The sequence below is a fragment of the Venturia canescens genome, chromosome 4, assembly GCF_019457755.1.
Source record: "Venturia canescens isolate UGA chromosome 4, ASM1945775v1, whole genome shotgun sequence".
Lineage (NCBI taxonomy): Eukaryota > Metazoa > Arthropoda > Insecta > Hymenoptera > Ichneumonidae > Venturia > Venturia canescens.
This window is the reverse complement of record NC_057424.1, coordinates 10,365,153-10,377,285: the sequence shown is the minus strand read 5'-3', so window position 1 is coordinate 10,377,285 and position 12,133 is coordinate 10,365,153. Positions and strand designations below refer to the sequence as shown.

General features: G+C 39.6%; 2 protein-coding genes across 2 annotated transcripts in view; one reads left to right on the top strand and one right to left on the bottom strand.

Annotated features, from left to right (window-relative positions):
• LOC122410193 (uncharacterized) overlaps positions 1–627 on the bottom strand; it is a 59,597-nt gene extending 58,970 nt beyond the window's left edge. The window contains exon 1 of the mRNA XM_043418292.1: positions 390–627. The gene's annotated coding sequence lies outside the window, so the exon portion shown is untranslated. The remainder of the gene's footprint in view (positions 1–389) is intronic.
• A 2,680-nt stretch (positions 628–3,307) lies between these two features.
• On the top strand, positions 3,308–5,321 carry LOC122409079 (serine-arginine protein 55-like). Its single transcript, XM_043416325.1, has 4 exons — positions 3,308–3,350; positions 3,627–3,755; positions 4,038–4,398; positions 4,904–5,321. The coding sequence occupies exons 1-4, from the start codon at positions 3,308–3,310 to the stop codon at positions 5,319–5,321; spliced, it is 951 nt and encodes a 316-aa protein (XP_043272260.1).
• The last annotated feature ends 6,812 nt before the right edge of the window (positions 5,322–12,133 follow it).

Sequence of the window (12,133 nt, the reverse complement as noted above, 5' to 3'; positions counted from 1 at the left end):
GAAAAAGTTTTCTCCGGCCAAGTAGTAAAAGCTGGCAAGCGTCAGACGCCTCGGTTCTCGTGACGTTCTACACCCCGACGAACCGCTCAAACTTGTTTTCATCGTGTCTGCTTAATCGTGAGATATAATCCAGAAATTAAGGAGGAAATAATGTTTGGTACGAAATCACTGATTATATTCGTCGAATTTTTCGTTTTTGATTCTTTTATCCTTTCGATCGTTATGAAATGAGACGAAAAAATAATCCGTAACGAGGAATGGGACGAACACGAGTGGGACACGGCACAATTTATCATCCAACAAAACCAAATTGTTCGTAAAATTTGACTTTGAGTAAAATTTCAAAAATAAATAAAAATCGGAAGTTGAAATAAAATTGTACGACTCACCGGTCACGTGACGGAGACTTCGAAACATCGAGCGCTTGCAAAGTTTGACGTTTCACTATAATCTGCGAGTCTCAAAACCATGCACCAATTCGAAAAGTCAATCACTGAAACGAAAACGTCGAAAGTTCATTGTTTTTTTCGCATTTTCTTGAAAACAAGTGATGAAAATGTAAATGAAAATAATCTCTTTACGAATCGATCACGAATTTGGAGTTTGCCGCGACGTCGATAACACGAATTACGGTCGTTTACGTCGCGCTACCGCGTGCCGACTAAACGGTCCTATTCGTCGATCGCCGAAGCACGGGCAAGACGACCGGCGCGCCGCAAACCCCTCTTCGCGCCACTCGGCTGGCTCTTTTTCGCACCCCCAATCCCCTTCTGCGTACAACGCTCTTCTCGCACACTGCTCAACATGAACGACGGAAAGAATTCCTGACCAAGTGTGCATTACGAAAACAGCAATAACAGAGTACCGAAAGCAATTTGATCTTGAGTCGTTATAACGCTCAGAAAAGTTCTAGTATTGAAATCAGTTTATAAAATTTTTCATCATATTTTCATTGATTCGTCATTGGAAAGTTCGGACTGAGCATTCGAATTGAAGGAAGCATGCACGAAAAAAACGATTTAAAAATGGATTTTCAACAAAGTAGAAAACTCAACCGAAAGTAAACACAATTCCACTGAAAAATTCCGCAGTGTATAGTGAAGCAGAAAACGATTTTGCATATTCGTTGGGAAGCAAATAACTCGTTACGAATTATTCACTTTTGAAGTTGGATTTTGTGCGTGTCCACATAACTTTTAGGTAGTCAAGTTTTGATGCACGTGAAGTTGGTTTAATCACTGGGAAAACATTTTATTATAATTTCTTGGTTATCTTCGAAAAAAAAGACTTTTAAGGTATCGTATTTTATGGGTGTCTAAATACGATCGATTTTTACTCCCTAATTATAGATATTATCACTCTAAATTAATGTCAGAAATTGTTAATTCGAAATTGTAAATACATTTTTTCAACTTATATTTTGGTTAATTAATCGGAGATCCATCACTGACCGAACCCGAAATTTCATTCGTCCCAGGCGAAAATACTACAGTTTTTTTTATGTAAAAAATCGCTTTGGAAAACGCAAAGCGAAAACGCAAAGGGGAATGGATCAAGATAAAAGTATTATTAAACAGACAGAGAGCTATGACAGGAATGGACCAGGTCAAGAAGAAAGAAAATACCGAAATAAGCAAATGTGAGGCTATACGAGTGCTCATTACCAATTTCGTTTATAATAATCTTTAACGTAATATATTTTTATTATACTAATAAGACAATTATCTCGAATTTTTTCTCAAACCTTCGTTATATACTTGATCGTTGTTGTATGTTTTTGTCATAAACTTCGTAAGAAGCGTTCATTCGTTGTATGGGAAGATAAACGATTTTTTACGGAAAGTCCCTATACCCCTGTGTGTTTTTCTTCATATTTAAACACGTTTATCTAAGCAACCAATAAGACGAACCCTTCAAAATTTGATATGCGTGTTTATTCTATTCAAGATTTCCTTAAGAAAATCGTATCTTAAGGAAATAATAATCATAATAAACAATGCCTGTTTCGAGAATGTTCAACAAAATTTCGAGGCAGAAACGTTAGTCAACCAACTGAATCGTTTGGTGTGGCGGTTTGAAGCACCCGAGCGTACTTGAAAGTGGCTCAAGAGTAAACTTGATGAACCACCGCAATACTCGCGATTTCAGGGTTTCTCTGAGGCTTTCGCGGATGGAAGCTGAGTGCCACGATTATCGCCAAGGACCTGAGCGGTATATACGAAGCGAGCAAATAGGATTGTACGTTGCCGTATGCTCCGGAAAAGCGGAGAAGCAATAGACAGAGAGGTTACAAGAGAAACGACGCCGGGGATGAGAGCGTTAGGGTGAAAGGAGAAGAACGGAAAGAGAGTGGAGAGAGAGAGAGATAAGTAGCAAGGTCATCGGGCAGTGGTGAAACTACACGATGGAGGTCAAAAGGTGGTGCATGAGGTTAGGCCAACGTCGCAATCATATGATTCAATCTCCAACCAGTTATGGCATCGAAGAAATCATTTCCACGCAAAAATGCAATTCTAGTAATGACTTTAGTTGAATAAAAAAAAAAAAAAAAAAAAATTGATATAAACAACATTCTGATGAAGGAAAAAAAAATACACGATAAATTACGATTTTGTGACTGCCAACGGAGAACATGGAACAAGGTCGCATTGTTCCATATTTTTTTCATATACTTGTTTATTTAAGAAAAAAAAACATGCACTACAGACTCACTGGGTCAGCAATACCGCGAATCGTTGCGTCTATTTTCCAGTACAGTTTCTCATTTTTCATGAATCAACACACTGTATAAGTGCTCTGTGTTATATTGTACAAATATAAAATGTGAGCTGAATTTCGTCACTTGACATTTCCCAACCTTCTGATTAAATGCATATTTTTGTACGTTATTTTTTTTTCCAAAATAATCGATTCGAATGAATTTTTCAATTTGGTTTCTAGTTTTTTTACGTTTTTCCACTGGCGATATGTTGATATTTTCTCAGAGATTTTGAAAGAGTGCGAAGTTGCTTACAATCGAATGAATGCATTTGGGGGGAATAATAAATTATTTTTGTTTTTATTGATCGCATCGACGCGCAAACGGCGCGATCGTCGGACATGTCGTAATTTCCTGTGCAGACTGACTCGTGGAAAAGAGGGAAAATAGTGCTACGTCAAAATTGTCGAAGCCACGCTCGCCCGTGAATGACTTTTCGTCGCGAAGCTCAATCCCGGTATAGCCAAAGCTCTCAATCCAATTTATTCATGTAGCATTGAGAGCGCGCGAAAATCACAAAAACGGTCCCGATATTCAGCAAAACTGTCCATGGCGCCCATGAACAGAAATCGGAACCGAGACCATAAAAAAAGTAAGTCCGAGAATTTTGTTTGGAGATGAATTTGATGAATGATTTTTCCGGAAATGATTCGTTGACGAATCAAGAAAATTTGAAGAAATCGTGTCAAGGTTGAATTTTTTAAGGAAAATTAATCGATTCGAAAAGGGATCGGAAATTTGGAACAATAAAACATTTTTACTGACTTGAATTCATTCGTATCTCGTTAAATTTGAGAAAGACAGCGAACGACTGGCCAACGAATGAAAAAGTGAAGAGTTTTAACCTAATTTTCGAATAATTCTACAGCAGCGGCTCGTCGTCGTGGCAAAAATTTAGATCGCTTAGCTTACAAGTATTCCGGTTCGGATAGTTCGCGAATCCGTAAAAAAGTAACTGGACACAAATTGGAATTGTACGGTGGGCGGAACAGAAACGGTGAGAATTCACGAAAAATGGGAATTGCTCGTTTTTCCAGGCTACGGAAAGAAGATAATCGGAGATCAGCCGAATCAGGTTATAATCAAAACTCTGTAAGCTGCGAATGATTTTAGTCGATGTTTGTGGTGTTTCACGCTCCATTTCGGATGGAGCAGCTCAGCTTTTCGAGCAGTGCCTTCTTCAACTTGATAATTAAAAAAGCCTTCATGGTCGTGATCGGGGCCGGCGACATATTTATTCACTTGAAAAACATGAAGAGATTCATGAAATTTCTTTCAGATGAATTACGAACGAAAACATACATAAGAAAAGCTCTCGAGCTGGGTCTGTCGACTGGGTATTTGATACCTGACGATAATTCCGAGAGCCAAGTACTGAGGGTCGCGTCTGACATAGTCAAATTCGGTCGTTTCGTCGAGGACGGAAACGGAAGTGAGGAAAAGCTGGACAGCAGTAGTTTGACGAAAGCACGAAATCGTGGCGGACGTGGGGGTGGTGGTGGTGGTGGTGGCAGTAAAGCGACAGTGAAACGGCTCGCCTCAAAAAACGCGCGTGCGAACAATCGTAAGCGAATACAAACGAAGACTAAAAGTCCGGATAGACCAGCTCCCAATAATCGAAGACGAAAACGCAGTGGCAGGTACGTTTTTTCGAGTACCTTTCGAACGAATAATTATTTCATTCAATTTCAAATGCTTCGCGAGAAAAAATCTTTTCTTCGAATAAACTTTTGAGTGGATTTTCAAGGCCGTACAATGGAAAAGCCCCCTCGGAACACTGTTTCGTACAATTTGCGTTTCAAATACGAAAAATTTATAAAAATACTGTCACGAGAAACACAATTGACGATAAAAACGGCCTAAAATCGTCAGGGAAAAAAGTTGAAGCTTCAGACCGTGAAGGACAAAGAGAGTGGTTTTTCCTTGGCTCGGTAGCTCGTACAGGAAATCGCGAAAAAAGTAGCATTAGCATTGGAGGACGAGGAACGAAAAAATAGAATTTATAAGCAATCGAAGCTCGGGGATTCGCGTTCGAGGCGTTAAGCGACGTTCATTTATCTCGTTCGTAACACAAAGACGAAAGGGAGTCGGAAAATAAAGTCTCGTAAATCAGCATATATTTATTTGAAAATTTGGGTTGAACAGCCGGGAAAAGGTGAAAGTCCGTATCCAGAAACGGAAACGAATGCCAGAGGCTAAGAGCGAGCCTCGTACGAGAAGAAACGAGGACGACGACGCGGTGGACGACGCGGAGGATCGCAAGGATGAGGACGACCAAGCCGACACTGAGAATAATGACAATAAAAATTCAAACGATGCTGGGAACAAGAAATTGCCAGTTGCTGGGAGACCGAGTTCGATCGCACCGAAGTCAGATGACGACGATTCCACAACGAGCACAAAGCAAAAGGACAAGGATAAAGAGGACTCGGATAACGAAAGATCGAGCGAGGAAGGAGGAGACGAAGAGGACGAGGAGCCCGACGATCAGGAACAGCCAGAAGGGATGCCCGCGGAGGAAGACGCAACGGATAATAACGAGGAACAAAACGTTGAAAACTGACCAATTTCGTTGACCTTTCACCCCTCGAATCTGCCTTTGAATGGAAATTTCAATGTTTGCTATGAGAATTACCGTTTTTTTAAACTTTTGTCTGCTATTTTGTACAGAGAATATTTCATCGTGATTGGAGCAAAAGAATTTTTATGTGTACTTGCCTGAATAAAAATATCGTTTTTGTGGAACGCACCGACAATTTTCTCCATGAGAAATTCGAATCTCACAGGCTCGCAATCGCTTTCACCAACGAAATAGAGTTTCGCTATAGTCACGCGCACGTGTGACCCAATTTGACGAAAAATTCGTTTGTTCCAAGTTCCGATGCATCAAGCACAATATGAGGAGTGATTTTTTCGTTTTTCACTCGACAATCTTCTCGTGTAGAATTTAGTTTCACGTGAAGCTTCTTTTAAATGCAATTTTTCTAATTCAAACACATGGGCAGACACACTGAACCTTCCCAAGGCGATTTCTTGTCACGATCTCATTCATTAGACTCGGTACTTTCGATAAACTTCGGCACAATACAATTTTTATACTCATTTGTACCGAAATCACAAAACTTTGGCATTCCATCATCGATACTTTATGAGAAAATTATTGTCGCGGCAACAACAAGCTTGCCGAAGTAACGGTTACAGAAAATAGAGAAAGTTTGAGAATGTGAGGAGCAGGGCTTGGGTGTGCCGCGAAAACCGGTAGAATGAATTTCGAACTTTAATAAAGTTTTCGTGGCAACTTTTTTTTTCATCGAACAATCACCGAGATACGTCAGCTTGTGGACGACACGTAATAAAATAGATTTTTACGTGTTGGCGATACGAATGTCCTCGTACTTTTTACTCTCCGGCACACTGGAATAATCACAATATGGCGCCTACTCGATCGATATTACGTAAAAATGTATAGACCGCAAAAAAAGTATCCGCACGACACTTTTGCTCGAGGTATTTTCGTCTTTCAATTGCTTTCCGTTTCATCTTGATCCGCCCTCACTATACCACTCGATTAATTCATCGTTTCATTAGTTTCTCCTCAATAATAATTCATACACACAACCCACAACTGTACAGTACTTTTTCCCCCTATTAGTGGCCCGCACAATTTTCGGCTCATTGAATTCTACGGGCTCCTGTCAAAGGCAAACGCATAGCGTTTCCAAAAAGCACTTATTTTTTTGCGAGAACCCTGCTCGAGTTGAGCCAAACAGACGTGTTATTTCTACGTGTTTGTCGACACGTTCCATCGGTACGATTTATTCTTGCTGCAAATAGCCGAGAACACAAGTCGATATCGCAAAGCAATGATAAACTTACTGCACTCGGCTAATAACGAAGTAAATTCAAAATGAAAGGGGACCGAATATTCCCAGTGCAATTCCAATTATAAAAAATATCCACGGAGCAAAAATAATTGTAAATATTTGGAGGTTTTTACCAAAAACATTGTAATTTCCGAGTAAACTGCGTATTTTGCTCTGACAAAGGTTTAAACTGTGCTATTTTTTACCAAATTTGAGGAGCTGAACACAAGCATCGACGATCCGCCAAAGTGTTTAGAAATTTATTGTGTTCGTAAGAATTAATAAATGTTACGATGCACCGTAGTAGTTTTTACTGGAATTTTCTCTCCATGTTCGCCCGAGCCCGTCACAGACGCGCATTTCCTGCTCCCCTTCTCAGGTACTAAAAAATATTCCGGTACCGCGGTCGGTCCACGAAAAAACTGTCAGCGTATTGTTCCGTTAAGGGTCTCGCGATTACTCTGCAAAGAATGCACAAGAACGATGACGTCGCAGTGAAAAAATGGCAGAGCCGATTTTCGTTCATCAAAAAGACCAGAATTTTTTTATATACGTATGAGGTCGATATAGCCGGCCACGGAATCGGTATTTCACCTGGGAATAGACTCGTTCGTAACGCGTACATCAGAGCGAATGTACGTCGTTCGATTGTATATTCTGTTCCTCGACGATAGTCCGCATGGGAATAACTCGACGGCCCTCGCCTGCGTGTGTGTGTGGCCGGAGCGCTGTACTCGTGCTCGCGAACTGAGAGATCAGGAAGAATATACTGGTATGAATTATCGAGAGATGGATCAGAGCGCGTTGCGAATCCATGTATTCCGTTGGGGATGCAAGGGCGTTATTGGGCTTTCTAAATCGAGTCAACGAGGTAGAATGAACCAAGGATATATGAACAGATTATTTGAGCAATCATTCAGAAAAGCTCATCGTATTATACGGAGGCTTTGAGCAGCGATTACTAATTTTTTACGAACCAGACTGTCATTATTTTTAAGAAAGCTAACAGGGAGTGTGCAATCGATGGACCAACCGGTGGTTGATTTCACCGCTGAAGTTTTCAACGTTCGAGTCTAACGCAATGATCTGCAAGAAACGCTCAATAATTCCAGTAGATTTCCAATTTCGTTCTCTGCCGTATATTCAATTCGTAGCTTTTCAAACTGCACCGATACTTCGTGAAATAAAAAAATTGGTTAATTCCAGATGTTTTTTCGTTCATTTCGTTGGACTGGAACGTTGGAAACTTCGAAAAAGTGTTAAAACTGAAAGGACTTTGAGATTTGATATTTTACTACGAATTGCGGAGGTGATTGGTCCAACGAAATATCTTCGACTGGAGATGAAAGTCGCGGCAACTGCGCCCTGGGTTACGTCGCATCCGACCCCGGGGCGTACTCGGTGAGCCAAAAACGTCACTGCTTTCGAGGCAATGCATTTTCTTCGATCGGTGATAATTCGGTGAAATAATAAACTCTGGAACCTCCGCTGAGGCACGAGAATTTCATTCTCGTTTGTTGTGTTCTTTTTCCAAATCGGAAGAACAGAAAAGCTTCCGGAGGAAATGCTCCGTAACGACGAAAGAGGAACCGAGAAGAATCGGCAGCTCCAAATCTCCTTCAATATAACTGCAAGATCGAGATATACGTGTGTCGCGAGTAAAGCGGGCGCTCTAATGATAATAAACCAAGAGAACGAAGAGGAGGAAGGACTTTTCTCGAAAAGTGCATGGGGGAGAAGGGAGGAGAGCCGCGAGACTTGGATTGAATCAGGTCTCGCCGATATAGCCCTCCACCCTGTGGTTAGAAACACCAAAAACCCGTTCAAGGCCGAGGAACGTGAGGACCACGAGAGAAGAGGAAGCACTGCGCGCGAGGAAAGCGAAAAGCCAAAGAAAGGAGTCGGGCTGGGGCTTGCTCGGTCATACGGAAGAATGGATCCTCGGGGATATAGTTTTTCCGCCCTTTTCGGTTTCTCTTCCTCTTACTCCCCATCCATTTTTTTCTGCTTTTTTTCTTTCTCTCCCTCTCGTTTTATCTTTCTCTCGCTTCCGCACTTCCTCGACGTTCATTATTCGAAGGGCTGTTTTTCTCGTCCTTCCTTTTTATTCTCAAGCACTAGCAGATCACTTGCAACGAACCCGGTTCCCCCATTATTCCAATTTCTTTCCCAGAGCGAACGTGTATTCTCTGAATCAACTTTACTCTCGCGCGCGCGCGTCTGCGTCTCAACCTCATGAAATACCAATCTTCCATCAGAATAGAATGCTTCCGCGAGTGGTTTTTCTTATAAGTTTATCGTTGATTATTCATTGCCCCCTTTCACGTAATACAATTTTTCGCTCAACCAATAAAATATTTAAGGTAGATCATGCCCGAAGGATCGTATTTTATAAGTGTCTGAATTGAGTCGATTTTTACTTCCTAATTAAAGATATTATCACTCTAAATTAAAGTCAGTGTTATTTATTCGAAATTGTAAATACGTTTTTGCAACTTATCTTTTGGCGAATTAAATTACAAGCCGTTAATTAATCGGGGATCCGCACTGACCGAACCCGAAATTTCATTCGTCCCTGGCGAAAATACTACAGTTTTTTTATGTTAAAAATCGCTTTAGAGAACGCGAAACGAAAAAAAAAAAAAAGTATTGATAAAATGACAGGAATGGGCCAAGCCAAGAAGAAACAAAATGCCGAAATAAGCAAATGTGAGGTTATAAAAGTGCTCATTACCAAATTCGTTCAATCTTTAACGTAATTTATTTTTATTTCTGGTAAGACAATCGTCTCGAATTTTTTCCCCAAACCTTCATTATATACTTCATTGTTATTGTGTACTTTTTCATAAACTTGGTAAGAAGCGTTCATTCGTAATGTGGAAAGAAGAAACGATTTTTTATCCATAGTCCCCTGTGTATTTTCCTTATTCAAGTTTACCAACGTTTATCTCAATAACCAATAAAAGGAATCCTTTAAAATTTAATTTGCGTGTCAGTCGAGTAGCCATTTAAACTCTGTATAAATTTCAAGACTTTCTTAAGAAAATCGTTTCGTGCATGAAGCAGAAGTTTTTTCAAGATTAGGATTTCTGGGATTTTGTTTTTACAACAATCCCATTTTTCTCGCAATAGTGCAACGATTCCAAGCAAGTTGGTTCAAGCGAAAAAACCGCTTTTCAAAGTCTTCGATATTTTTAGTTGCTGACCTCGAAATCTGCAGCTCTAGAGGATTTCGGGATTCTTTTTATGGAATATTTTCAACGAACGTTTCATCGATCAGGTACAAATAATCAAATATTTATCGAGTATCGATTACGTACGATTGGATAATATTCGTTGCCTGTTGATATCGAGTTTATAAGTCAATCACGGTTCAGCTTTGATTCATACAAAATGAATTTGAATGTTATATTGCGTCGTGCTCTGTGCCAAATGTAGCAGGCTCCAGATTCCAGTTGGTAACATCAACTCCACTAATTTGAATCCTCTGATACGAAATTCACTGGCCATGCGGTTTCGAGTTCGCGCATCAACGTCATACACGTGTTTCTCTGCTGAAGTCTACTACATTCTAACATCCAAATCCCTCACTTCGTCCATCTCTCTCTCTCGTGTAATATGCGATCGCTCCAGTTAGCTCGAACCTTCATGAAATCGCCTGGGGGTAAATACAGCAAGCACAGCGTACGAGCAACCTACGTGTTTCCCTGTTTGAGGGGAGTTCCCCTTGAGCAGAGCAAGTTAGTCATGTATTAAATCTAAAAAAATTGTCTCTTTATTTTCCTTCATTTACTAAAGAAATCTTTAGTGAGTAAAACCAAAACGTGACATTGCAATAAAGCGTTTCGTTCGATTTAAATCTATTTCAATTGACTAGTATTACTCGTTTCATTTTTCAAACAAATTTTAACTTAAAATTCCATTTGTCTCGACTGCGAAACTGTATTTCAATCAAATAAATAACTTTAAGACCTCGCAAATCTTTTAAGGGAGGCTGGCCCTCGGTCCCGTACTTTTTAATCGTTTATAACATTATCATCGTCGTAAAAAGCTCTCCAATTGCTCAAACTGCAAGATCATTTTAAAACCGTACAATTATTTGGACAGTATTTAAACTGCACACAAGCTGTTTAAGGTGGAACATCCCGAAGGATCGTATTTTATGGATGTCTAAATTCGATCGATTTTTACTCCCTAATTATCACTCTAAATTAATGTCAGAGTTATTCATTCGAAATTGTAAATACATTTTTGCAACTTATCTTTTAACGAATGAAATTACAAACCATTAATTGAATGGGGATCCATCACTGACCGAACCCGAAATTTCATTCGTCCCAGGCGAAAACACTACAGTTTTTTTTATGTAAAAAATCGCTTTGGAGAACGCAAAGCGAAAACACAAAGGGGAATGGATTAAAAAAAAGTGTTAATAAAAAGACAGAAGTCTATGACAGGAATGGGCCAAGCCAAGAAGAAAAAAAATGCCGAAATAAGCAAATGTGAGGCTATACGAGTGCTCATTGCCAATTTCGTTTATAATAATTTTTAACGTAATATATTTTTATTACTAATAAGACAACTATCTCGAATTTTTTCCCAAACCTTCGTTATTATACTTCATTTTTGTTGTATGTTTTTTCATAAACTTCATTCGTTATATGCGGAAAGATAAACAATTTTTTACCCATAGTCCCTATAATCTTGTGTATTGTTCGTAATATTAAAGCGTTTATCTCAATACCCAATAATTTCAAGACTTTCTTAAGAAAATCGTTTCGTGCATGAATTACACGTTAACCTGAAGGATAACCTGACTCTACGAGGTTCGATTATTTCGGCTATTAAAATATTGAGTGAATACTGAAAGAGAATAAATAAAAGGGGAATAATCGATCATGAAAATATCGTTCCTTGTTAATTGACGTCGAGTGTGCTGCTGCCTCGGAAGATTTCCAATTAAATCAACACTCGAGCATCCTCGGTACGTATCTGAAGTACTACCTCATGAGCATCCATTTCCTGGCACACTCGTGGATTACTCGTAATGGCGACAGATTTCGTTTCGGCATTTACCGAAACCGAATCTCTAACGCCTTTGTAGAAAAACGTGTTATTTACCATGTTCCCGGCGAGAGCCGAACGCCTCGGTTCCTCATGTACAGAGACCATCGTGACAGTCCCACGAGGATTCTTCTTTCGAGAGGGTAAACACCGTTCGTTCTCACAAAATTAGGGAAAAATTCATGAATTCTAGATATGCCAACGCAAGAAAATATCACATTAAGAATGAATCGAAGAAAATTTATTTCTGTCAACAGAATCGCTTCGGAATGCATAGCATTTCATAAAAATTCAATTAAACCATCGACACAATGCGGTTTTTCGTGATTTTCCATTCTTTACAATTTACATGCTACCGTTATTATTCGAGTTACAAATATCGTAATAATTATTGGATCCAAGCAGCTTGTGTCGAAAGGCGCTCCGACGTAAGTATCACAGTAATTAA

Coding starts and splice junctions, on each gene's coding strand:
- LOC122409079 (XM_043416325.1), top strand. CDS start 3,308: ATGGCGCCCATGAACAGAAATCGGAACCGAGACCATAAAAAAA. Junction 3,351..3,626: donor GAACCGAGACCATAAAAAAA/GTAAGTCCGAGA, acceptor ATAATTCTACAG/CAGCGGCTCGTCGTCGTGGC. Junction 3,756..4,037: donor CGGTGGGCGGAACAGAAACG/GTGAGAATTCAC, acceptor AATTTCTTTCAG/ATGAATTACGAACGAAAACA.